General features: G+C 42.7%; 2 protein-coding genes across 11 annotated transcripts in view; one reads left to right on the top strand and one right to left on the bottom strand.

Annotated features, from left to right (window-relative positions):
• The first annotated feature begins 559 nt into the window (after positions 1-559).
• LOC123929348 (tripartite motif-containing protein 16-like) lies at positions 560-3167 on the top strand. The gene is made up of 2 exons (XM_045984897.1): positions 560-640; positions 1443-3167. The coding sequence occupies exons 1-2, from the start codon at positions 560-562 to the stop codon at positions 2037-2039; spliced, it is 678 nt and encodes a 225-aa protein (XP_045840853.1). The 3' UTR covers positions 2040-3167.
• Positions 3168-9415: 6248 nt separating this feature from the next.
• The window catches only part of LOC123929579 (zinc finger protein 624), a 32336-nt gene continuing 15099 nt past the window's right edge, over positions 9416-26652 (bottom strand). For 6 of the 10 annotated variants that reach the window (XM_045985418.1, XM_045985416.1, XM_045985417.1 and 3 more), the window contains 3 exons: positions 20225-20351; positions 19422-19517; positions 9416-12497 (listed from right to left, as the gene is read on the bottom strand). In XM_045985418.1, the coding sequence (XP_045841374.1) occupies positions 10279-12497; positions 19422-19517; positions 20225-20351 (2442 nt within the window). In that variant the 3' untranslated portion in view covers positions 9416-10278. Of the gene's footprint in view, positions 12498-19421; positions 19518-20224; positions 20352-20975; positions 21158-26652 lie in introns of those variants that run through there. The other 4 variants (XM_045985422.1, XM_045985421.1, XM_045985420.1 and 1 more) reach the window with 3 other exon arrangements.

Below are 26652 nucleotides of genomic sequence, written 5' to 3'. Positions count from 1 at the left end.
CTTTGTAGATTGATGTGTCCTTTTTTTCCTTCTAAAGTGATTCATTGACGGCTAAGAATTTCCCTTACAAAAACAAAACAAAAAACCCCACAACAACAAAAAGGAATTTCCCTTCCCTAGACACAAAGAAATTTGGAAAACTCTGGGTTAATCTAAAATAATTTTTTATATTAATAGATTTTAAATAGACTGGAATATGCTAATTCACTTGGGAAATATATACTGAACATCTCTGAGCCAGAAGTCCAGAATCCAGTCCCATGAGAAAAGTGGAGTTTATAGATTAGAAGGAAGACAGGCACGAAACAAACCCGTAAATAAAGAGATGATACCCATTGTGTGGAGTACCATGACGCTTGAGAAGTCGGAGGACTCTGAGAGAAAGTGGTGGCGAGTCACAGAGGGCCTCCTTGAGGACATGAGCCCTCAGCTACAATTTGAAAGAGCAGCAGGAATCCCCCAGGCTCAGGTTAGGGCGATGTCATGGAGAGAATGGTCTGTGCTAAAGCCCCGAAGTGGGCTCAGCGTGGCATGTTCCTGAGGTCGGGAGGGCTGGACCATGACCATCAAGGGCCAGAGGGCAGGAGACAAAGCTGGAGACACGGGAAAGGGCCAGTCATCCCTGGCTGTGCAGGCCGGGGTGAGGGGTCACTGCTTCCCTCTGTGGCAAGAGGCATTATCCAAGGTCTTAAAGCTGGGGTGACATGATTCACCTTAGCCTGTACCCTGAAACCTGCTCCATGGCTCTGGGGGGGGCAGGGGATGGGAGGGGGTCAAGACGGAGCCTCATGGCCAGCAAGGAGCCAGTTGTATGACTCTGGACTAGATTGGGGGTGAAGCAGTGATTTGCACAGAAGTGGAACCAACCAGGCGTGGGGCTGTCTGTGTGTTGCGGGGGGGCAGTGGTGAGGGTGGGGGCAAGGAAATTTCCAGAATAACCTCAGTGTGACTCCAGAAACGGGGCACACGGAGGTGCCATTATTTTTGTATTCTCTGGGGTTGGGAAAGGAGTGTTTGAGGGAATGGGTGAGACTTTACCGTGCTAAGTATTGGTCAAATTAAAAAAAAAGAATCAGGAGTGGGAATGTGAGTGCCTATTTCCCCAAACCCTGGTCAACAGTGAGAAGACGTCGAGTGCCCGGCTTTCAATATGTATTTTTCGAATGAATGAGTGACTAAATCAGGGGGTTTTATTTCTTGGTTCAGCTCCGCACATCGCACAGTCAATGCCAAGCAATTTGAACTTCAGAAGGGAAGGAAGTGGCGTGACTTGTGTTCTCTGCTCCCTGGTCTTCGCCCACCGCTTTTCTGCGGGGAGCAGTGGCCTGGGGGAAACAGAGCCGAGGAGAGCGATGGTTTCTCTTACCTGGGGAGCGGGATGGGTTCCGAGTGTCCTGTCCGGGGCAGCTGTCCCTTCCTGACCTGCCTCCCCGCCCTTCTCCCATGTCCCCTCAGATGCATGTGACATCTCTTTTGACCCGGACACGGCGCACAGGTATCTCCGGCTGCAGGAGGACAATCGCAAGGTGACCAACACCACGCCCTGGGAGCACCCCTACCCGGACCTCCCCAGCAGGTTCGCGCACTGGCGGCAGGTGCTGTCCGCACAGAGCCTGTACCTGCACAGGTACTATTTCGAGCTAGAGATCTCGGGAGCGGGCACCTACGTTGGCCTGACCTGCAAGGGCATCGACCGGAAAGGGGAGGAGCGCAACGGTTGCATTTCTGGAAACAACTTCTCCTGGAGCCTCCACTGGAACGGGAAGGAGTTCACAGCCTGGCACAGCGACACGGAAACCCCGCTCAAAGCCGGCCCTTGCCGGAGGCTGGGGGTCTACGTGGACTTTCTGGGGGGGGTCCTCTCCTTCTATGGGGTAGAGCCCGATGCCGTGACTCTGATCCACAAGTTTGAGTGCAAGTTTTCAGAGCCGGTCTACCCTGCCTTCTGGCTTTCCAAGAAGGAAAACGCCATCCGGATCATGGATCTGGGGGTGGAGCCCGAGAAGCCCATGCCAGTGTCCACCGAGGCTGCGCCCTAGACCCCGGACTCCTGCTGACCACACAGACCGGCCGGCAGCCTGCATCTTAAGGGGGCCTTGGGGATGGAAATGTCTGCCAGTGGCTTTAGGAATCACGTGGGTTCCTGCAGGAGGAGAGAGGTCTCTGGCTTTCCCGTTACTTCTGCTGGGCTGGTCTCCGTGGTCTCCACTCCCTAGGCACCTACACCCCGTTTCTCATCTTCTAGTGATGTTCTCCTCTCTGCTGAGGTGAGTGTCGCACTGTGCCCGGGCTCGGTGCCCTCTTCAGCGCGATCACAGAGATGCGGAGTGATCAGAATCCATTGCAGACGCTATGCTGCGTCGCCTTCGCCCCAGACACTGTTCTGGATGCCGCATGGCCATCGACTCCCAGCTTCACGGTAGCTCCCTGGGGTTCCAGGCTCCCGTCATCCTCAGTTCGCAGATGAGGAACCCGTGGTCCCGGGGTGTGGGGATGGTCAGTGAACTTGCTCAAAGTCATTGCACTCACACGGTGAGCGTGCGGCAGGGCTGGGGTTGGAACCTGGGCAGGTGGGTGCAGAGATTTTCACCACTGCACGATGCTGCCCTCCTCATTCCATCCCGGGTGCTGTGTGTAAGGGAATAAGCTACACGATGAGCTCCTCAGCGTGGACATCGCGTCTCTTAAACCCTCCGTGCCTTCGTGCCCACTCCGTCTGGGCGGGCCGAGCAGCTGAGACCTCACTACCTCACCCCGCAGCTCATCAGACTTTTGGATAGTGACGATGCTAAGAAGTGTCTTCCCAGAGTCAGAATCTTAGTCCTCATGACCTCTGGGGAGGGTCACCTCAAGATGTGGACTTGTCCCATCTCTCATTCAGAGGTCCGCCCTTCAGATACTTGGAGGCAGTTCTCACGCACACCCTCCGGGAAAGTCATCTTGTTTTCACACTACATTTCCCACTTTCCTTCATAACTTCTGGGTCGTTTCCTGTGAACCGTGTCAGGCAAGTCTCCTCCTCTGTCAGTCTGATGGTCCTTTCTCAGAGTACTTCGCTTTGAGTCACTTACCTTGTGTCCAGAGACCCTGCCCTCTATTGTGTCCAAGGATTTATACAGTGTAGGATTTGAATCGTTTTGATCGCATTTTTTGAAATTTGAATTTTACGGAGCTCATTTTTTTTCAACTTGAATTTAAAATTTCATTGCATCATTGCTGCTCCCTGAGATGCTTTTGATTCTTGATTCTGGAGCCCAGAGATGAGTGCTCCTTCCTAACCTGCTGTCCCCCACAGAGCTGGTCAACTTCCCTAATTAATCTTATTGATACATATTGATGAGGGGAGGGTCAAAGACAGAATCTGGCAGCCCCTAGTCAATGCCTTTCAAGTTTGCAGTAAGTTACGCTTTGGAAAAATGTGCACGGAGGTTGCCCACCTTTAGCCCTTCGTCCACCAGACACCAGGAAGGACTTTTCCAAAGGGAGAAATCAAGACACGTCTGTCTTTCCTCGTTCCACCTGTCTCCCAAGGCTCCCAGGAGAGAAAAGGAGAACACCTCGGCCTGCCTTGTTTTTATGGAACCACTGTGGCTTATTGGTGCAGCTGCTCTCTTTCCTAAATGCTCACCCACTTCTTGATTAACCCGTTTTCAGATTTCTCTGCTGTGAGTTAACATCAAGTTGATGAGTCTGTTGCTTCCAGAACCTACCTTATTTTTCTTTGTAAAAGCTGAGACAGTTTTGTGTGTCCCCATCGTCTATCACTTTTCCTCATTTCTCGAAGATCACTGCCTGGCTTTGGTCACATTGGCAAACAGTGTCTGTGTCGTGAGATGTAGCTTGTTGAGCTCAGAATGCCGGAACTCTTATAGAGGGACCGTTTGGGCGGCTCCTTGACCGACTCGACTTCTTTCCCTGCCAGCTCCTTTGTTCATTCAGTTTCAGTGTCCACGCTCCCTTTTTGATACGGAAGATCAAAGCAAAACTGAGAGTTAGAAACACCTGCTTTCTGTCTGTCACTGCTTCCACTGACGGGCTTATCTTTTTGCTTATTCTTCGTTCCCAAACAGGAATTGTTTAAATTGAAAAAATTTTAAAAAATAAATAAAACAAGAGAACAAAGGCCTATTTTATATTATGTCATTTCCTCCCCCAAACTCTGTGTGTGTGTGTGTGTGTGTGTGTGTGTGTGTGTGCGTGCGTGCACACCACCCTTCTGTATTTACCTACGCTTGCTTCCTCTTGCACTGTGTAGATGCATTTGGAAAAAAAGTCCGAACTCGTCAGGGGCTCCTTCTGGTGCATGATTGTTTTGTTCCATTACTAGATCACTTGTGATTGTGGAGTCAGAATATAATTTTAGCCACTACATAATTCATTCTTGTCTCAACTTGTTGAAGTTCAAATGCTTATGACATTCTTTTCCAGGAATGTTAGAGAACCTGAGTCAATTCCCACATCCTCCCAAGCTTCATGATAGGATGAGGAGATATGAATTTTGGCCCAATTGTGGAACCCTTATTTCTCTAACCGGGTTCAGCATGTTTTTGGACTGATGGTCCTGAAATCAAATCAAATTAATTCAACACATGTGGCATTTTAACATGGAAGCCAGTATGCTACAACAGGGACCCAGAACATAACTAGATGTATCTTTTGATCACAAGAAGTTGACATATATATATATTTTTTTTAATTTTTAAATTAAAACAATTTTTTTTGAAAGAGAGTGGGGATTGGGAGGGACAGAGGGGAAGAAAAAGAGAGAGAGCATTTTTAAAAAAGATTTTATTTATTTATTTGATAGATGGAGATCACAAGTAGGCAGAGAGGCAGGCAGAGAGAGAGAGAGAGGAGGAAGCAGCTTCTCCATTGAGCAGAAAGCCCGATGTGGGGCTCGATCCCAGGACCCTGGGATCATGACCTGAGCCAAAGGCAGAGGCTTTTTTTTTTTTTTTAAGATTTTATTTATTTGACAGAGAGAGAGAGAGAGATCACAAGTAGGCAGAGAAGCAGGTAGAGACAGAGGTGGGGGGAAGCAGGTTCTCCGCCAAGCGGAGATCCCGATGCGGGGCTCGATCCCAGGACCCTGAGATCATGACCTGAGCCAAAGGCAGAGGCTTAACCCACTGAGCCACCCGGGCTCAGCAGAGAGCCCATTGTGGGGCCCAATCTCATGACCCTGAGATTATGACCTGCGCTGAAATCAAGAATTGGACGCTTCACTGACAGTCCCAAGAAACTGATTTCAATTTAAGTGAAAAGTGATAGAATCTGAAGAGCTAAATAAGAATCCACTATTCAAGGGGCATTTGGCTAGTAGAACATGGGACTCTTGACTAGGGGGCTGTGAGTTCAAGCCCCACACTGGGTGCAGAGATTACTTAAAAATAAAATCTTAAAAAACAAACACACAAACAAAGGAATCTACTATTCACAACAGCACCCGCCAAAGCAGTACGGACTACGTCCCTCAATTCCGTGTCTGAGGTACTGCCTCTAATGTCATGTCTTCTCGGGCCATCTTGAATTTTCTGTTGTGTCATTCACTGACCGTCTATCTGATTGCTCCCCATCTCTACAACCAACCACCCCCATTTTGGGGCTCGCCACTCCAGCCCCATTAGCAAAGACAGATACAGAAGAAATGGTAGCGTGCACGTTTCCTGCTTCTCCTCGCTCCCGGAGCTCAACTCCCCTCCCTCTGCACCCACCGTGAGACACGGTGGTGGGAAGGCAGGAGGTCTTGCAGGGAGGGTCACTGTATCGTGTTCAGCTGAGACACACACGCAGGGCACACACTGTGTACGGCTCAGGTAGAGTGACTGGTCATCCAGGCTTTGCTGGGACATGTTTAGTCCCTTTTTTTTCTTAAGATTTTATTTATTTGACAGAAAGAGAGATCACAAGGAGGCAAAGAGAGAGGGCGAAGAGAGAGGGGAAGCAGGCTCCCCACTGAGCAGAGAGCCTGATGCGGTGCTCCATCCCAGGACCCCGGTATCATAACCTAAATGGAAGAAAGCCACTTAAGCGACTGAGTAACCAGGCACCCCCAGTAATAACTTCTGAAAGAATGAAGGATTTGTGTTTATTTTTGCCTTTTTAAAAAAATTAGGTGTTGTTTTTTTTTAAAGGAGTGTCTACAGCCAAGGTAGGGCTGGATGGTACAACCGTGAGATCGAGTCCCGCGTTCCACTGGCCAAGCCAGCCAGGCACCCCGTGTTGATTTTTTTTCTTTTTTAAGATTTTATTTATTTATTTGACAGAGGTCACAAGTAGGCAGAGAGGGAGGCAGAGAGAGAGGAGGAAGCAGGGTCCCCGCTGAGCAGAGAGCCCGATGAGGGCTTGATATAGGACCCTGAGATCATGACCTGAGCCACCCAGGCGCCCCCCCGTGTTCATTTTTAAAGCGAAGTCGGTTCACAGACTCGGACGCAAGCATAGCTCACAGCCGGGCTTCTCGAAGTGCAGTTTCCCCACCACCACGTCATCACCAACCAGAAATTTCTTAGAAATGTAAATTCTGGGGCTCCCAGCCTGGATTTAGGAATCAGAATCTCTGGGGACTGGGCGTGCAGTCTGGTTTATTAAGGCCTCGGGGCCATAGTGAAGCCCCCGTGAAGTGTGGGAACCCCTGGTTTCCATCTCTCTCTCCCTAACGGGCTCTGCGTGTCAACCACCAGCTGCTGGTTCCCAGCTTTTCCGGGAGGTCTCCGTCCTCCCCATCGTGGGTCATAAAACACGTGGAGCCAATGTCCTTGTGTTCCACCTGCTTCCGTCAAAGTCAAAGGGCAATTGAAAGCCTGGAAACTGCTCAGGAGCAGAGACTTTGCTCAGTTGACGTTGTAACACCGCAGGGCGGAGAGATGGTGATAAAATGTGAGCTTCCCCCGCTTTCCCGGTAACGACCTGGGATCGTTCTTCACACATTGTAAGGTCCCGCTCAAGTACATCCCTTCGCTTGACCCTGACTCTCACCCGTGAGCTGGGCCCAAGGACGAGCTCCGTTTTGCAGAAGGGGGGCAGCAAGGGAATTACCGAGGGGCGCGTCGCTGGCCACAGCACAGCCTGGTCTCACCCACACCCCCTACTCCGGCCCCCGGCCCGGTCCCGACTTCCTGCTGGGGAGCCCGGCAGGTGGCAGCGGGTGCAGTCCTAGACGGGGCCGCGGAACAGGGTGGGGTGAAGCAGCCCTACCCCCGGGGCTCTCCAAACGCTGCGAGAGGGTGGGAAAGGGAAGTAGAGACTGGGGCCGTGTGGGAAGAGTCTCATCCGAATCGTGGAGAACAGGGGGCAGAAAGGACAGCCAGGGGACTGGCACGCAGTCTACAGGCTGCTGGCGGCCTGGGTATCTGGGAAATCTCCAGGTGGCCTTCTCGGCCCCAAAGCCTTCCTTTGGGAAATGTTTTCCTCTCCTGGGTCTCAAGGCTGATGAGACCTATTTGCCTGCCTGCCTCTTTGGGTACCAGCGGCGCTCGTGCCCCATCATTGGCTTATCCCTCTGGTCACCTTGCAGGTAAGATGCCGTGTGTGTGTGTGTGTGTGTGTGTGTGTGTGTGTGTGTACTGTGTGAGTGGAATGCAGAGGCAGCAGAAAGAAATTCCATGCTCACCTACTTAAATTAGTCCTCATAGCACAGCACCCTGCGTGGTGGGGATTATGTGTTTTCTACAGATAAGAAAACAGGAGCTCAGGGAAGCGCGAGTACCTCGTTCAAGGTCACACAGCTAGTAAGGAGCAGCAGTGGGGTTCCAGCCAGTCTCTCTGACTCCCAGGTTTGTGCTCCCCAACAGGGCCACCGCTGGCCCTCAGCATGGGATCAAGACTGAGCTGGGTGGGCAAAACCGCTTTGATGTAGGCCAGCCTCTCTGATTAATTTGGACCTTCAGAAACAAGCCGCTTTAGGGGCGCCTCTGTGGCTCAGTCAGTTAAGCGTCTGGCTCTTGATTTCAGTTCAGTGTGTGATCTCAGGGTTGTGAGATCGAGCCCCACATCGGGCTCCCTGCTGGGTGTGCAGCTGCTTAATATTTTCTCTCTCACCCTCTGCCTCTTCCCACCCTCCCAGCCCACCCTCTGCCTCCCCCTCTAAAAACAAATAAAACAAGGCAAAACAAAAAACATGAGCTACTTTCAGTTTGTAGTAGTTCTGGGGCATTGATAGTGTATCTCCTGCACAGAGACCCAAACCCTATGCGTGTGGGAACTCTTTCCTCCTGGCCACCCTCCCCAAGAGGTTAGAAGCTAACCCACCTTCACCTTTTCTCCAGATACTAATTCAGGCATAAGAGACCAACCTGTTAGGACTGATCTCCTTCCCAGCCTGATTCCGGTCCCCAACCCGACCCTTGTGTGAGACTGCCTTTGCCACCGAGCCAGGCAAGGATATCCAGTACCTTTTTCTAACTGTGCCTAGTCTCCGGACGTGGGCACCAGAAATGCTGGGTTACCCCAAACATTTTGGCGTCATCTAGGGAAATCATTACAACATCGACAAGAGCAGTGACAACTGGCCCCACACGTCTGATCTAATCCTAGTGGGAAGCTGTAATTTTTTTTAAAAGATTTTATTTATTTGACACAGAGAGAGAGAGATCACAAGTAGGAGAGAGGCAGGCAGAGAGAGAGAGGGAAGCAGGCTCCCTGCCGAGCAGAGAACCCGATGTAGGGGTCGGTCCCAGGGGCCATGACCTGAGCTAAAGGCAGAGGCTTAACCCTCTGAGCCACCCAGGTGCCCCAGGGAGAGAGAGAATCTTAAGCAGGCTCCCGCACAGAGCTTGATCTCATGACGCTGAGACTGTGATCGGAGCCCAAACCAAGAGTCGGACACGTAACTGACTGAGCCACCCAGGCGTCCCATGTGTCTGTCATCTTTCACCTCAGGATCCCAAGTTTTGTCTTCATCATTCTAGTGTTTTTTTCTTTTTCTCTGTTCTATTTCACTCTCTTAAAATGCCCTGTACACATAAAGCTCTGTAATAAAGCAATTAGGTATTAAAATTGTGGAAATACCTTGAGATCAACTAGTGTAGCTATAACTAATTTTAACAATCACTCTCCTGCTGTTCCGCAGAATGGTTATGTCACCATTTATTCCCCCATTAATGGTCATTCACTTTGTCTCCGCTTTGCCTCTACAAACAATAGTTCAACAAAACCCCTTAATTGTATTTTTATGCACTGATGATGTCACTTCTGTGGGGGCAGATTCCCAACATGAGACTGCTAGGTCAAAGGATTTTTATTTTAAAAATTTATTTAAAAACTTATATATTGCCGAATTGCTGGTGGAAATGTAAGTTGATATATAACCTTTTTGTAAAAGTAGATGGTTTCCCAAAACCCACTAGCAAAAGATCTCTTAATTTCTGCCAACTTTACGAAGTCAAAGTGATAGCTCATTGGTTGCTTTGTTTTGTGTAGGGTTTTTTTTGTTTTTCATTGGTTATTTTAATTCACATTTCCCTGAGTACTTCTTAGATTCATTAACATTTTCAGAGATTAATCGCCATTTACTCTTCTATGACTACCATCTAGTCCAGATGGATTAAAGACTTTAATGTAAAAAATAATCAAAATCTTACAAACAAATTAGGGATTAAGGAGAACTTTTTGACTTTTTAAAAGAGTAAATTAACAATCCAAAAAGGAGAATATATAAATATCTTACTGTGAAAAATTAAAATGTTCTTTTACTATATAAAAAAGCATAGACGATCACTAGATTAAAAAAATCTGCAACACACATGAAAAAGGATGAATATTTCAAACAGATAAAGAGCACCTCCAGATTTGTAAGACAAACCAATACAAAAATGGGCAAAAAAATGTATAGGCAATTCACAGAAGATGATTTGTTGAGTAAAGTATGAAATCTGGATGAATATTTTCATTTGCCCATTATTTTTCTCTATTGTGAATCTTCTTAGACCTTCTAAGATTTATATGATGGTATGCTTTACCACATTCTTATGTTTCTAAAGTATCTCTCTCTTTTTAAAAGACTATTTATTTGAGAGAGCATGATAGAGAGAGCAAGAGCAGGGGGAGGGGCAGAGGGAGAAGCAGACTCCCCGCTAGCAGGGAGCCCGATGTGGGGCTCGATCCCCGGACCCCGGAATCATGACCTGAGTGAAGGCAGATGCTTAACCAACTGAGCCACCCAGACACCCCCCTCTAAAGTATCTCTTAAGTGTGTATTTTCTCTGGTGAATTGTCCATAAAAGACACAGTTTCATTCCTCTTGTGGTGTTGGCATCTGGATGAATGCATTATTAATCTTTATATTAGCAGAGTTTCTCTTTGATGGATTCTTTGATGTACAGTAAGGCTGGAGCTACTCCTAAAGGCTTTCCCACACTCATTACATTTATAGGGTTTTTCTCCAGTATGCTTCCTCAGATGTACAGTAAAGTCTGAGTTGGTTCTGAAGGCTTTTCCACATTCTTCACATTTATACGGCCTTTCCCCAGTATGAATTCTCTGATGGAGAGTTAGCTGCGATAGAGTGATACAACCTTTTCCACATTCCTTACATGTATAGGGTTTTTCTCCAGTATGTGTTCGCCAATGCACTGTAAGGTATGAACCTCTCCTAAAGGCTTTTCCACAGACATCACATTTATAGGGTTTCTCTCCGCTATGGATTTTCTGATGTTCTGTGACATGTACCATCTGGCTAAATGCTTTCCCACAGTCATTACACTTAAATGGTTTCTCTCCAGTATGTGTTCTTTGATGGGTATTAAAGCCCGAGTTACTTGTGAAAACCTTCCCACACTCATTACATTTATAGGGTTTTTCTCCAGTATGCCTTCTTTGATGTACAGTAAGTTGTGATGTGTTAGTGAAAGCTTTCTCACATTCGGTACACTTATATGGTTTCTCTCCAGTATGGGTCCTTTGATGTACAATAAGGTATGACTTAGTCCTGAACGATTTTTCACAATCATAGCATTTATAAGGTTTCACTCCAGTATGAATTTTCTGATGCTCTTTGAGATTTACCATTTTGGTAAATGCCCTCTCACAGTCGGTGCATTTATATGGTTTCTCTCCAGTATGAATCCTCTGATGTACAGTTAGGTGTGATTTTATTCTGAAAGATTCCCCACACTCATTACATAGGTAAGGTTTCTCTTCAGTATGAATTCGCTGATGTATAATTAGGGATGAAGAACGCATGAAGGCCTTTCCACATTCATTACATTTATAAGGTTTCTCTCCTGTATGCATTCTGTGGTGTACAGTAAGGCATGAATAATTAATAAATGCTTTCCCACATTCATTACATTTATAGGGTTTTTCTCCTGTATGAATTCTTTGATGTTCTGTGAAATTTGCTATACGATTGAATGCTTTCCCACATTCATTACATTCATAGGGTTTTTCCCCAGTATGAGTTCTTATATGTACAATAAGGCTTGAATTACTTCTGTAGGCTTTCCCACATTCATTACATCTAAAGGGTTTCTCTCCAGTATGAATTCTCTGATGGACATTAAAAATTGTTGTATTCTTGAAAGATTTCCCACACTCATTGCATTTATATGGTTTCTCTTCAGTATGGGTCTTCTGATGTACACTAAGATATGACTTATTCCTAAAGGCTTTCCCACAATCATTACATTTGTAGGGTTTCTCTCTATTGTGAGTTTCCAGATGTCTTGCAAGTTTTGATTTATCACTGAAAGCTTTCCCACATTCACTACATTTATAGGGTTTCTCTCCGGTTTGAATTCTCTGGTGTTGGTTAAGGCGAGCACACTGGCTAAAAGATTTTCCACAGACATTGCATTGATAAGGTTTCTCCTTAGTATGAATTCTCTGATGTACCATAAGTGATGAAGAAGCAATGAAGGCCTTTCCACATTCATTGCATTTATAGGGTTTTTCTCCTGTGTGAATTTTTTTATGTTGACTGAGATATGAAGGCTGGCTAAACATTTTCCCACATTCATTACATTTGTAAGGTTTTTCTTTAGTGTGAGTTCTCTGATGTTGAATGAGCAATGACCTATAACGAAAGGACTTTTCACATGTACTACATTTATAGGGTTTTTCTTTATTATTGTATGTTTTCCCCAAGGTAAGTTCTGAAGTAGGCCTTATGGCTTTGCCGCCTTCTGTATCCTTGCAAAGTTTCTTCCCCAGATGGCTATCTGTAATCAAATCTAAATTCTCAGTGAAATTCTCACGTGTTTGGCATTTGCTGTGGGGTTCTTCCGTGATAATGCCTGCTTCAGGAAAAAGAAGAGATCCAAATCTAAATCTTCTTTGCCCAGAGGGAATTTTCTTATGAGTAACTATTTTTTGATTCAAATGATTTTCCTGTCTATTTTGTAATCTTAATATCCTTTCATTCCATTTCCATAATCCTCCCATTCTGGAGTTCCATAGAACATTCTCCGTGAGTTTATCTATTATGGTCTCCTGTGATACATCCTCAGAAACATCCTCTGTTGATACAGCATTCTTGGTTGCAGGTTTGGTCTCCAACTCTGGGGGAAGAGAAAGATAAATCAAATGACTCCTATTTCTGAAGTTAGGAAGATCTCAGTAAACAAGAAAATAAAATGGAAACCTTAGCTGATAATGAATATAAAGTTTTAACTGCTTGCAAACTGGCCTTGTTTTTAAGAAGACGTATGTTTGAAGGAGGCTAGTTGAGCCAAGAACCAAAGCAGCAAATTCACTTTCCTCCTACAAAAAAAATTCATTCATGGTAACCCTCCTAGAATCTAAGTATCTCAAATACTTCTCTTTTCATTCCCTTTATAATAAACTTTTTTTCCCCAGACCATTCTTCATAGCTTGTGATTATTTTTTTGATTCCCATTTACTCTACAAACCAGACTTTGTTCCCAACCTACTTTCTATTTGTTCTCACTCTTGTTTGCTAGCTTTTTAAATGAGGGCTTGCTCAAATGTCTGTGTCTGAGTAGCTTATTCAAATCCTTTGATGTAGTTTTTAATAACACATTAATGGAAAACAACACTTGCTTTTTCAGAAAGTAGGCTGAACAGTAAATTAGTCAAAATTAATGTTTATAGTTATTAATATTTCAAATAATGATAATAATTATCAAGGGTAGTTTTGCAAGCTTCTTATGTCTTAAGATCATGCCTAAGTCTGTCGAAAAAAAACTGAATAAAAACTACTTACACACTGAATTTTAAAGCCATGAAGTATTCCACTATCCACAAAAAAATTGATCTAATTTGTTTTTAAACATTTAGAAATAATTGCCTGAAAATTAATTAGAAATTTAAAAGAAGTATAAAAGTGCAGAGCACCTGAGTGGCTCAGTCAGTTGAGTCTCTGACTCTTGATCTTAGCTCGGGTTTTCTCAGGGTTGTGAGTTCAAGCCTCACGTTGCACTCCATGTGGAGCCTACTTAAAAAAACAGAAAGTATAAAACTGTTCTAAAAGTAAACTACCGGGGAGCCTGGGTGGCACAGTCAACTAAGTGTCCAGCTCTTCTTTTTTAAAAAAACATGTTATTTATTTATTTGACAGACAGAGATCACAAGTAGGCAGAGAGAGGAGGAAGCAGGCTCCCTGCTGAGCAGAGAGCCCAATGCGGGGCTCGATCCCAGGACCCTGGGATCATGACCTGAGCTGAAGGCAGAGGCTTTAACCCACTGAGCCACCCAGGCGCCCCAAGTGTCCAGCTCTTAATTTCAGTTCAGGTTGTGATCTCAGAGTTGTGAGATCGAGCCCTGGGTTGGGCTCTGTGCTGTGTGCAATTTGCTTTAGATTCTCTCCCTCTCCCACTTCCGCTTGTGTTCACGCTCAAATAAATCTTAAAAAAAAAAAAAAAAAAAGGTAAAATATTGGGGCATCCAGGTGGCTCAGTTGGTGAGTATCAAACTCTTGGTTTTGGCTCAGGTCATGATCTCATGGGTTGTGAGACTGAGCCTTGCACTGGGCTCCACACTCAGCAGAGGGTCTGCCTGAGGATTCTCACCCTCTGCCCTTCCCCCCACGTGTGCATGCATGCACGTTCAGTCTCTCTCAGATAAATAAATCGTTTTTAAAAAGAGTAAAATTTTAAATTGTATATACAAGCAAATTTTAAGACAACCATCCCACAGTGTAAGCTTTTTTAAAAAGACCAAGATTTGAGGGGCACCTGGCTGGCTCAGTTGGTAGACCATGCAACTCTTGATCTCAGGGTTGTAAGTTTGAGTCCCATGTTGGGTGCAGAGATTACTTAAAAATAAAACCTTAAGAAAGAAAAAAAGGACAAAGATTTGAATTCAAAGATACCAAAGAGGAGAACCCAAGAACCCAGTTCACTTAAATGTCTAACTCAACTAAGGCAACCGGGGATGGCGACAGCCTTCACCCCAGCAGCCCACCCCAGCAAACAGTTCTCCATGGAGAAAGATTACACAATCCAGAAGCTCAAACTATTTTTACAGGTTCTCATATCAATGCTTGACAATGAAAAACAATACGCATACAAGAAGATAAAAGTCTCATTACAAAAAAGTCAAGAGAGGGGCCCCTGGGTGGTGCAGCTGGTGAGTGTCCGACTCCTGGTTTCGGCTTGGAGGGTTGTGAGATCAAGCCCTGCACTGGGCTCTTTGCTGAGCCAAAGAGTCTGCTTAATTTTCTCTCTCTCCCCTCCCCACCCCCATTCGCTTTCTCTCTCAAATATTAAAAAGAGAGAGAGAGAAAAGAAAAAAGTCAAGAGAAAAAAAACAGATAATAGAAACAGATTTAAAAGGTATCCAGACAGTTGAGGTTTCAGACACAAACTTAAAATAATCATGATTAGTACATTTAGGAAAATAAGACAAAACCCTTAATTTCACCAAATAATTGGAAAGTTCAAAATAAGAATCAAGTGGCAATTCTAGAACTGGAAAAGAAGAACTCAAAGACTAAAAGCACAATAGATATGACAAATGAGAGTGTTAACAAAAACAAAATGGAAAATAGGTCAGTAGACAATATGCATATTGAAGTACAGAATATGAAAAACTCAAAAAAATTATTTAAAAAAACATTATAGAAACATATAGGATAGAGTGAAAAGGTCGATCACAGATGTCCCAGAAGACTAGAAAGGTGAGTGAGACAGAATGAGATGAAAGCAAATTCAAAGACATTAACACCAAAGCATTTTCCAAAAGAGATTAAAAAAATAGCAAGTCATAGATATTAGAAGCCAAATGTAGGAGAATCCCATGTAGGAGAAATACAAAGGAAATATAATATATTATGACACATTAAAATTATATGAATTTCAAACTTCAGTGTCCATAAATAAGATTTTAGTGGAATATAACCACATTCTTTGGTTAACATTTTGTCTTTGGATGCTTTTGTGCTTTCAATTGCTAAATGGTATAGATGCAACAGAGCTATCATTAATTATTAATATAATTAATATTAATTGAATTAATAATTAATTGAATTAATTAATATAATTATATTATTTTTGTTTAATTAATTTAAAATTAAAGCAGTATTAAAAAAAAAAAAAGAACAAGGGCTCCTGGATGGCTCATTTGCTTAAGCATCCGCCTCTTGATTTTGGCTCAGGTTATGATCACCAACCCCGTTCAGAAAAGAACAAAGCTGGGGGTTTCAGTCTCAGATTTCATGATATATTATAATGTGGCAGTGATCAAAACAGTATAATACTGGCACAAAACCAGACACAGATCAATGGGACAGGATAGAACAGAGTCCAGAAATAAACCCATATTTATGTGGTCAATTAATAACAAAGGACACAAGAATATACAACGGGGCAAGACCATGTCTTCAAGAAACAGTGCTGGGAAAACTGGACAGCTCCATGCAGAAGAACGGCACCGGACCACTTTCTTACACTATATGCACAAAATAAACTCAAAACGGACTAAACACCGAAGTGTGAGAGCTCAAACCATAAAATTCCTAGAAGGGAACATAGGCAGTGATTTCTTAGACACTGGGCACAGAACATTTTTCTAGATAAATTTCCTCAGGCAAGGAAATCAGAAACTATTGGGATCACACAAAGCTAAAAAACTTTTTGCATAGTGAAGGAAATCACCAACAAAACAAGAAGACAACCTACTGAATGGGAGAAGATAATTGTAAATGATATAGTCTGATAAGGGCTTAATATCCAAAAGAATGCAACACCCAAAAAACAAATGATTCAATTGAAAATGGGGAGAAGGCAGGAAAAGACGTTTTTCTGAAGAAATACAGAATGGCTGATGGAAACATGGTAAGATGCTCAACATCACTACACATCAGGAAAATGCAAATGAAAACCACAATGAGATACCAACTCACACATGCCAGAAAGGCTGAAATAAAAAAACACAACAAATAAGAAATGTTGGTGATGGTGAGGATGGGAAGAAAAAGGAACCCTCAAAAAAAAAAAAAGGAAATCTCATTCACCACTGGTGGGAATGTAAACTGGTGGGAAACAGTAGGTAGGTTCCTCCAAAACTTTAAAACAATTATCATAGGATCCAGTCATTCCACTACTGGGTACGTACCCAAATAAAAAAAACAACAACAACAACACTAATTTGAAAAGATACATGTACCCCTACGTTTATTGCGGCATTATTTACAATAGCCAAGCTATGGAAGCCACCCAAGTGTCCACTGACAGACGATTGGATAAAGGAGATGTGATGTGTACACACAATGGAATATTACTTGGCCACGATAAAGAATGAAATCTTGCCATTTGCAACAACATAGATGGACCTAGAGGGTATTGCTAAGCGAAATAAGGCAGTCAGAGTTTAATACAGGAAACAAAACAATGAACGATGAAAAAAGAGATTAAAGAAAACCCCAGACTCTTAAATACTGAGAACAAACTGGTGGTCACCAGAGGGGAGGCAGGTGGGGGATGGGTGAAATAGGTGAAGGGGATTAAGAGCACATTTATCTTTTTTTTCACTTTTTTTAAAAATTTCTTTTCAGCATAACAGTATTCATTGTTTTTGCACCACACCCAGTGCTCCATGCAATACGTCCCCTCCCTATTACCCACCACCTGGTTCCCCAACCTCCCACCCCCCGCCCTTTCAAAACCCTCTGGTTGTTTTTCAGAGTCCATAGTCTCTCATGGTTTATCTCCCCTTCCAGTTTCCCTCAACACTCTCTCCTCTCCATCTCCCCATGTCCTCCATGTTATTTGTTATGCTCCACAAATAAGTGAGACCATATGATACTTGACTCTCTGCTTGACTTATTTCGCTCAGCATAATCTCTTCCCGTCCCATTCATGTTGCTACAAAAGTTGGGTATTCATCCTTTCTGATGGAGGCATAATACTCCATTGTGTATATGGACCACATCTTCCTTATCCATTCGTCCGTTGAAGGGCATCTTGGTTCTTTCCATACTTTGGTGACCGTGGCCATTGCTGCTATAAACATTGGGGTACAGATGGCTCTTCTTTTCACTACATCTGTATCTTTGGGGTAAATACCCAGTAAAGAGCACATTTATCTTGAGGAGCACCGAGCCATGAATAGAATTACTGAATCATTACATTGTACATGTTACTTATACTTGAATAAAAGATCTATAATATTGATATCTGAAAAGAATATGCATAACACCCACTGAGTTACCGATGGCATAACGATAAAATTCTCAAGTGAACTAGAATCCATTTCTTGGGATTCCATCCCCACTATCAGCTTAACCCAAGTTACAATCTCTGCCTAGACTATCGTAACAACCTCATTACCTGGTTTAATGTCCTCAAGCTCAATTTCCACACACAAAGTTATTTCCTAAAAACCCTTCATTAAAGTCCATCAATGCCTTCACACTCACTTTGATTAAAGTCCAAATGGTTACCATCACCTACAAAGCTCTGAGGAGGCAGGCGGTTGTCTACCCAGTCTTCTGCTTGCTTAGGCTTTACTCATAGCAGCCTCCTTTTCATTTTGAGAACACATTTCATTCTTTTATTTATTTATTTATTTATTTGAGAGAGAATGAGTGAGAGAGAGCATGAGAGAGGAGAAGATCAGAGGAAGAAGCAGACTCCCCAAAGAGCTGGGAGCCCGATGCGGGACTCGATCCTGGAAGTCCGGGATCGTGACCTGAGCCGAAGGCAGTCGCTCAACCATCTGAGCCACCCAGACGCCCTCATTCTTTTATTTTTTTTTTAAGATTTTATTTATTTGACATAAAGAGACACAGCAAAAGGGGGAACACAAGCAGGAGGAGTGGGAGAGGCAGAAGCAGGCTTCTTGCTGAGCAGGGAGCCTGACATAGGGCTCGATCCCAGGACCCTGGGATCATGACCTGAGCCAAAGGCAGAGGCCCAACAACTGAGCCACCCAGACGCCCCTCCTTCGTTTCTGTGTCCAGTCCTTTGCCTGGAATGCCTCTCTTTTCCTCCTCCCTTGGCTGGTTGCTTCTGAATCTTCAAGGCAGATGTCGCCCCTCAGAAGCCTTCCTTGACCATTTGGAGGAGGCACCCTCATCCCAATCCCAGTCACTCTTTCATATCCCCAATTTATCTCATAACTGAAGACTGTTACAACCATTATTTCACTTCTTTTTATTTTTATACTTGTTAATTTCTCAAAATTGAATCTTCATGATGGCAGGGACCTGGTCCATCTTACTCATTGCTCTAGAACTAGTATATAACCCACTACGCAGAATACAGATATCCAATAAATATTCATTAAATACATAAATAAATACTGTATTTTGACTTTCCACTGGTTCCTTGTATTTTCAATTAGCAAAGAACCTGGAGGAGAAGAGGAGCGTGCCCCCAGAATTGCAGCAGGCTTACAGGTGAAGAAAGTGAAATAATGAGTAAGTAGGTCTGGCTTAAACGGAACCAGTGGGGACCCTTAGGAAAGCGTTTTCAGGAAAATTAGTGAAGGAAGAGATGTCAGGAAATGGTTAAACAAATGAGAAAAATGTAAAGTTAAAGTTAACTTAAGAGGACAGAACTGAAGGGGTGCTTCCTGCATGTCTGAATGAAGGACTAATTACGAAGATCATGTCAAGGAAAGTAAAGTAGGATGGGAATCAAAAGTAGAGAGGAGAAGCAACAGGACAGGGAAAAAGAGAGAGCGAGCAAGGGAGGGAGAGACTCTCTTCTTCTGAGATAGTTTTTTTTTTTTTTTTAAAGACTTTATTTATTTGACAGATCACAAGTAGGCAGAGAGGCATGCAGAGAGAGAGAGAGGTAAGCAGGCTCCCTGCTGATCAGATAGCCCAATGTGGGGCTCGATCCCAGGACCCTGGGATCATGACCTGAGCTGAAACCAGGGGCTTAACCCACTGAGCCACCCAGGCATCCCGTGAGATAGTTTTGAGAAAGGACACTGCCCAAAATATTTCAGAGGTTCTGCTCCATCCATAACCTATGAACTTGAATGAAATCCCGTCCTCCTGGTTCTTACGCACTCACCTGGGTAGGGGGTTCTTGAAATTTCTCTCACTACCACCCATGGTCCTTTTCCAGCCTCCAAATGAGATATCATGTCTGGTTTGGAAACTGCGAGCCCTGTTCAGAGAAAAATGAATAGGACTTGACTGTGTCTGTGAGTAAGAACTACTGCCAAATGTAGTCTCAGCTCTTAATCTTCAGTGCAGAGTGGTTCTTATGGAAAGTTCTAGACACGCACTGCCCAATACAGTTGTGAATAGCCACCGGAGCTATTTAAACTTAAATTAGTTAAAACTATATAACATTTAAAATTCAGTTCTTCCATTGGAATAGCCAGATTTCAAGCTCTCAGTAGCCCCAAATGGCTAGTGCCTGTCCTACTAGACAGCACAGACACAGAACATTCTATTGTACGGTGGTGTTACAGATGAGTACAAAGGAGCCCAACACTATGACTCTAGGTTTTCTGGGATTATAGATCATGGGAATAATCTGAATTTAGAAAGAAAACGAACACATCTGTTCCTTTCTTTCTGGAGGTACTGATAACTCCCATTTACAAAAATGATCAGAAAAAACTTCAGTCCTAAATCTGGGGAGCTGTCAACAATCTCCAAGATGCCAATGAAATATGTACTTCTTACTCCACAATGGGTGGGCCATTTAATTAAGAGCAAGGGATAGCATGATCCCAACAATATCCCCCTAATATAAGATTTTAATGCTTAAACTCTAACCCCAGATCAGTTAAGTACTTTAGAGGCTCTGTATCTTCAGCACACCTGATCACGTGGGTAGGTCCGGGAACCAGAAGTCATTCTTACCCAGGGAGACAAGATTCCTATAATTCTCTAGCATCACATCCTTGTGTAGGTTCCTCTGTGAAGGGTCCATCAACCTCCACTCTTCTAACGTGAAGTCTATAGCCACATCTTTAAATGTCACGGGATCCTAAAATAAATACACTGTGATCACCCAGGGACTACACAATGAGACCTGTTGGGCAGAATAATACATACAAAACTGGAGGAATACTCCAGAAATCAGAATCACCAATGACCACTGAAGTCAACCAGTTCAACCCTCAGAGGCTGAGTGAACCTCTCCAGAGATAAGAACCTAAAACCACAAGAGGAAGCCCATTCGATTTCCTGAGTTTTACTTGAAGCACGATTTTCTTTTCAGACTACTTAAAATCTGGATTTCTCTAATTTTGAAATATTGGTCTTACTACATTATCTGGAGTCAAACAGCATGGTTTCCTCCCTCCCTAGAATGTCCTAACATTTGATAACAGCTAGCAGTTTCTACCCAAATCATCCTTTCTCCCTCAAAACCCTGGGTTATCTATACTATCTGCTCTTCCTCAGTACCAAATGTACAGAATATGACTTAATAAAACATACAGTTTATCATTCAGGTTGTAGATACAGAATATTGTAAGCTCTGTCTTTGAGCAAGAAAAAATAAGAAATCATGGGCACTCTGGAGAACTTCTTTGGTCAGGGTATGAATTACATAGGTGCTTGTATAAAAAAATGCAAGATTGAGCCATACAGTTTTTTTAGTGGTTACCTGTTAGAAGAAGAATGGAACAGAGAGAGTGCAGAGGACTGGAATTAGAAGCTAGACTCTTTTGAATATTTCCTGTTTTGTAGACCATGTCAATGTATTATGAAAAAATTAAAATTTTAGTCATCCCCAAAAATTAAAAGGAAAATGAAAGCAGTTTGAAGCACAGACATTCATCAAAGATGAAATATTTTAAGTGACTTTAAAACAACAATTTTCTGTATATCCTTTGTGAAATATACCCCAAGAAGAAAAAGAATGGCAAAAAGCAAAAACTATGTTTTCAATAAATAATCATACTGTTGGTGGTAGTGATGAAAATGCTATTTTGTAACTGCTGTGTGCACAGTGTTTGCTAAAGCAAATTAGTATATTGACGTCACTGAGAGCCAATAAAGGTGGCATGACAGAAAGAAGATATAATGTGATATTGGTGAGATGATGCAGTAACTCCATAGATCCAAATTTGAATTGGAAGTATCAGTATAAACTCGTGAATTATTTTAGTTTTAAGGAAGAAAATAAAATATATTTCCTAGTTTCATCCATGGAAAAGGCATAAAAATACAAACAATAACTAATAAGGTAATATTATGCAAGCTAGAAATGGCCTCTAAGTATTACTTATCACTAAATGGAACAAAGGCCTGGAACATTCTGTGATACCAAAGGCAAGGCAGCTATCAAAGACTACTAAGATCATATCTAAGACGCAGGAGAAACTTGAAGAGGCTCCCACTACTTAATAATAATGGGATAATTTGACCATCAGTGAGGATAATAAATACAATGGGTTTCAAAAACACACATTTAAGTTCATGATTCCATATACTACTATAAAAATACTCAATTTTTTTTTAATATTTTATTTATTTGACAGAGAGAAATCACAACTAGGCAGAGAGGCAGGCAGAGAGAAAGGAGGAAGCAGGCTCCCTGCTGAGCAGAGAGCCCGATGTGGGGCTCGATCCCAGGACCCTGGGATCATGACCCGAGCCGAAGGCAGCGGCTTTAACCCACTGAGCCACCCAGGCGCCCCAAAATACTCAATATTTTTGGAGGATGCCTGAAAACTGATAAATAGAAAGAATTAACCTTTTGTCCTTTTCCTATGGAAAATATTTACAGCTTTCACAGTAATCAATTGTGATCACACAGCTGGTGAGGAGAGATTTCTCTTTATGGAAGGATTCCAGCTAATACATGAAAAGGAACAACGAAAATAAGAACATCATCATTTTGAAACCTCTAACGAATTAAAGGGTCATCAGTGGCTGCTAATATACCAAAGAGGCCTTAACTAGGCATTATGTGCCTTCTGGGAGTATACACCAGATATGCGCCAAAACATTTTGAAAAGAATCAAATCAGAATCTGACTAAGCCTCCAGATCCAACTAACAATATACTGGAAATACAGGAGACAGAGAAACATCTTAAATAACCCTTATTTAACAACCAATAAAAACCCATGCTGTATGAAATTCTAAATCAATACTGTCCAACAGAAGTGTATTGTCCAATAGAAATGTATTGAAAGTCACATATGTAACTTAAGGTTTTCTAGCAGACCCATTAAAAATAAAAGGAAACAAGTGGAATTTTTAATATTATTCAGCCTAATATATATGCAATATTATAATCTCAATACATAATCAGTGTAAAAATTATTAATGAAACACTATCTTTTGTACTAAGACTTTGAAATATGACACACATTTTAATTTTTTTATTTTTACTTTTTTAAGATTTTTTTTTTTTATTTGACAGAGAGAGATCACAAGTAGGCAGAGAGGCAGGCAGAGAGAGAGGGGGAAGCAGATTCCCCACTGTGCAGAGAGCCTGATGTGGAGCTCGATCCCAGGACCCTGGGATCATGACCTGAGCCGAAGGCAGAGGCTTAACCCACTGAGCCACCCAGGCGCCTCATGACATGCATTTTAAATTTACAGGTCATTCCAATTTGGACTAGTTACATTTCAGGTGCTCAACAGCCGTTTGTGGCTAGTGGCTACTCTACTGGGCAACAGTACAAATAAGTACAAATAACAGTACAAAGAAAGTACAAATAACGTGGGTTTCTTTAACGAATTATTACAAGGAGAAAAAAAGAGGGAAGCGGGAAACTCTAGCCTAAAAGTGACCTAGGAGACAATATTAACCAATCATAACATATGAATCAACCAGGGAAAAAAATACCAAGCCAACATTTGATAATATTAAGGCTTTTTGCTGATTTTTAGCTGAAACTATGGTAATATACTTAACATTAAGAAACATGTTATAGAGGGGCACCTGGGTGGCTCAGTGGGTTAAACCTCTGCCTTCGGCTCAGGTCATGATCTCAGGGTCCTGGGATCGAGCCCCACATCGGGCTCTCTGCTCAGCGGGGAGCCTGCTTCCCCCCACCCCACCATCTCTGCCTGCCTCTCTGCCTACTTGTGATCTCTCTGTCTCTCTCTGTTAAATAAATCAATAAAATGTTTAAAAAAACATGTTATAGATACATAACAAGATAGTTACCGATGTATGCTTGAAAATAATTAATGAGAGAGGGTAAGATTACAAATGAAATATGATTATCCGGGGGCTGATCATTGCTGAACACAGGCATTAGGTACAAAGGGATTCATGAAACCACTCTCTCTTCTTTTGTATACATACAGTGCATAATATTTGTCAGGTACTGATCTAAGGCCTTGTTATGTAATGACTGAGTCCTCCCAAAAAGGAAGGTGCTAATCAGAAACGTGAGGCATGAAAAGGTTCCATGTCTTGTCCACATTCTCAGAAAGGTCAAGTCTAGATGCAAATTCAGGCAGTTGGACTCCAGGATTCGAACTCATAATCCCTAACTCATGATCTAATAAACGAAAGATACTGACTAGCTCATCAGCCAAAAGTCTCGAGTTAGATTTTATTTGTCTATGATTTGCTCTATATCAGAAGAAACAGATTTCCTCTGTGGTGTTTTCCTGCCGTATAGATCTGTATACTTGTCAACTGTTTAACCCCTTTATTTATTTGTACCTGAAAGTCCATGAAACAAGCTTTTCATTCTGCTAACAGTAAACTACAGCTAATGTGGGAGAGCACCACAGTACATAAACTACTGTTAAACACTTCACAAGTCACTCAAAGTGTAATGAACTTACTGGGTTTTCTTTTCTTTTCCCACCAAGAGCTAAGCCCCAAGTTAAGAAGACCCTCAGCTCTCACCTTTGGCTTACCCTGAGGTTCTGTGACAGCAAGAGTTGTAAACTCCTACTTAAGACTAGGAAGAGAAGGTATGCCCAGCACATACAAAAATCTTTTGACAAATGTTAGAAGACTTGCTGGTTTAAGACGTTTAAGGAAATCTGTGTCCAGTCATTAATTACTATGTCGACCCAGCAGATACTTGAAAGACTGCACATGACAAAGAATACAGACTTTACTGAATTAGTCCACAAAAGTCACGAAACAAAACAGCGCAGCAGCAGCACCAACAACCCTGGGGACCGCAGAATCTGATTTCTAGAATTGCTGCATCGTTTTATTTAAAATATGTGTTTTGAGGGGTGCCTGGGTGGCTCAGTGGGTTAAGGCCTCTGCCTTCAGCTCAGGTCATGATCCCAGAGTCCTGGGATAGAGCCCCACATCGGGCTCTCTGCTCCGCAGGGAGCCTGCTTCCTCCCCTCTCTCTCTCTCTGCCTGCCTCTCTGCCTACTTGTGATCTCTCTCTGTCAAATAAATTTTTAAAAAATATGTGTTTTGAAGAACAGTTAAAAGATACACAAAGAAACAAGAAAGCCTGGGCTAAGGTTAAAAAAAAGTCAATGGAAAATGTCCTTAAGGAAGCCAAGAAATTGTACTTTCCAAATGAAGATATTAAATAAATATTAAAAGTATATTCAAAGATCTAAAGAAAAGCAGATCTAAAGAATTAAAGGAAATTATGAAAATGGTATCTCATGAAATAAGAAATTCTGTAGTTGGAAAATATAATAACTGAAATAAAAAATTCACTAGAGAGGTTCCGTGAAAGGAAGGAGCAAATTGAGCAGCAGTAGAGTGTGAATGTTTGTGTCTCCTTCTCCGTCCCCACTTTCATGTGTCAAAATCATAATGCCCAGTGTGATGACATTAGGAAGTCCGGCCTTTGGGAGATACTTAAGTCATGAAGGTGGAACCCTCATGAATGGAAGTAATGCCTTAGTAAAGTAACTCCAGAGAGATCCCTAGCTCCTTCTGCCACGTGAGAGTACAGTGAGAAGTCTGTGACCCAGAAGAAAGCCTTCATTTGAACATGCTGGCACGCTGATATCAGACATCCCGCCTTCAGACCCGTGATGAGTAAGTTTCCCTTCTCTATAAGCCACCCAGTCTTTTGTCTATAGAAGCCCAAACAGACTAAAATAAACAGGCAAAAAAAAGAGAGAGAGAGGGAGAGAATTGGTAACTTGGAAAAAGATAAAATGACATTATTTAGACTGAGGAACAGAGCAAAATAGAATGAAAAAAGCGAACAGAACTTCAGAGACTTGTGGAACAATGAGCATACCAATATATGCATGATGGGAGTCCCTGAAGGAGAGCGGGAAAAGAGGCAGAAAAAATATTCAAATAAATAATGGTTGGGGCACCTGGATGGCTCAGTTGGTTGAGCATCTGCCTTCTGCTCAGACTGTGATCCCAGGGTCTTGGGATAGAGCCCTGCATTGGGCTTCCTGCTCAGTGGGGAGCCTGTTTCTCCCTCTCCCTCTGCCCCTGCGCCCCCACCGTTCATGCTCTCTCTCTCTCTCATGGTAAAAAAAAAAAAAAAACTCCCCAAATTTGGTGAACATTAATCTGCACATACAAGAAGCTAAAAGAACACTAAGTAGGGTAAAATCAGAGACCCATGCCTACATATGTCGTAGTCAAACTGATGAAAAGACGGAGAATCTTGAAAGAAGCAAAACAGAAAGAACTCCTTATTTGCAAGGGATCTTCAGTAACGATGTCAGTTGATTTCTAACCAGAAATCACTGAAAGTAGAAGGCTGTGTTACAACATTCAGAATACTGGAAGAAAAAAAGTCAACAAAGAATTCTACAGCCAGCAAAATTATCCTTCAAAAGTGATATATAAAAAATGAGAGAATTCACTCCTAACACATCTGGCCTGCACTAAATTCCTTTCAATTAAAATGAAAGGACACTAGACAGTAACACAAGTCCACATAAAGAAATAATAAACACCAGTAAACATAACTCTACAGATAACAATATAAACATATGTTCATTTATAAATTTTTCATTTCTTATTTTCTGTTATTTTTTATTTTTCAAAGATTTATTTATTTGTGGGGCACCTGGGTGGCTCAGTGGGTTAAAGCCTCTGCCTTTGTCTCAGGTCATGATCCCAGGATCCTGGGATCGAGCCCCCACATCGGGCTCTCTGCTTGGCAGAGAGCCTGCTTCTCCCGCTCTCACTCTGCCTGCCTCTCTGCCTACTTGTGATCTCTTTCTATCAAATAAATAAATAAAATCTTTAAAAAAAAAAAAGAAGAAGACGACATTTGGCCAACAGACACATGAAAAGATGCTCAACATCACTCATTAGGGAAATGCAAATCAAAACTACAAAGAGATATGACCTCGCACCTATTAGAATGGCTAAAATCAAAAAACCAGTTGGTGAAATTGTGAAGAAAAGGA

This window comes from Meles meles, chromosome 18 (genome assembly GCF_922984935.1).
Source record: "Meles meles chromosome 18, mMelMel3.1 paternal haplotype, whole genome shotgun sequence".
NCBI classification, from domain to species: Eukaryota; Metazoa; Chordata; class Mammalia; order Carnivora; family Mustelidae; genus Meles; species Meles meles.
This window is presented reverse-complemented; position numbering and strand designations above follow the sequence as displayed.

Coding starts and splice junctions, on each gene's coding strand:
- LOC123929348 (XM_045984897.1), top strand. CDS start 560: ATGACCATCAAGGGCCAGAGGGCAGGAGACAAAGCTGGAGACACGGGA. Junction 641..1,442: donor CCCTGGCTGTGCAGGCCGGG/GTGAGGGGTCAC, acceptor CCGCCCTTCTCC/CATGTCCCCTCAGATGCATG.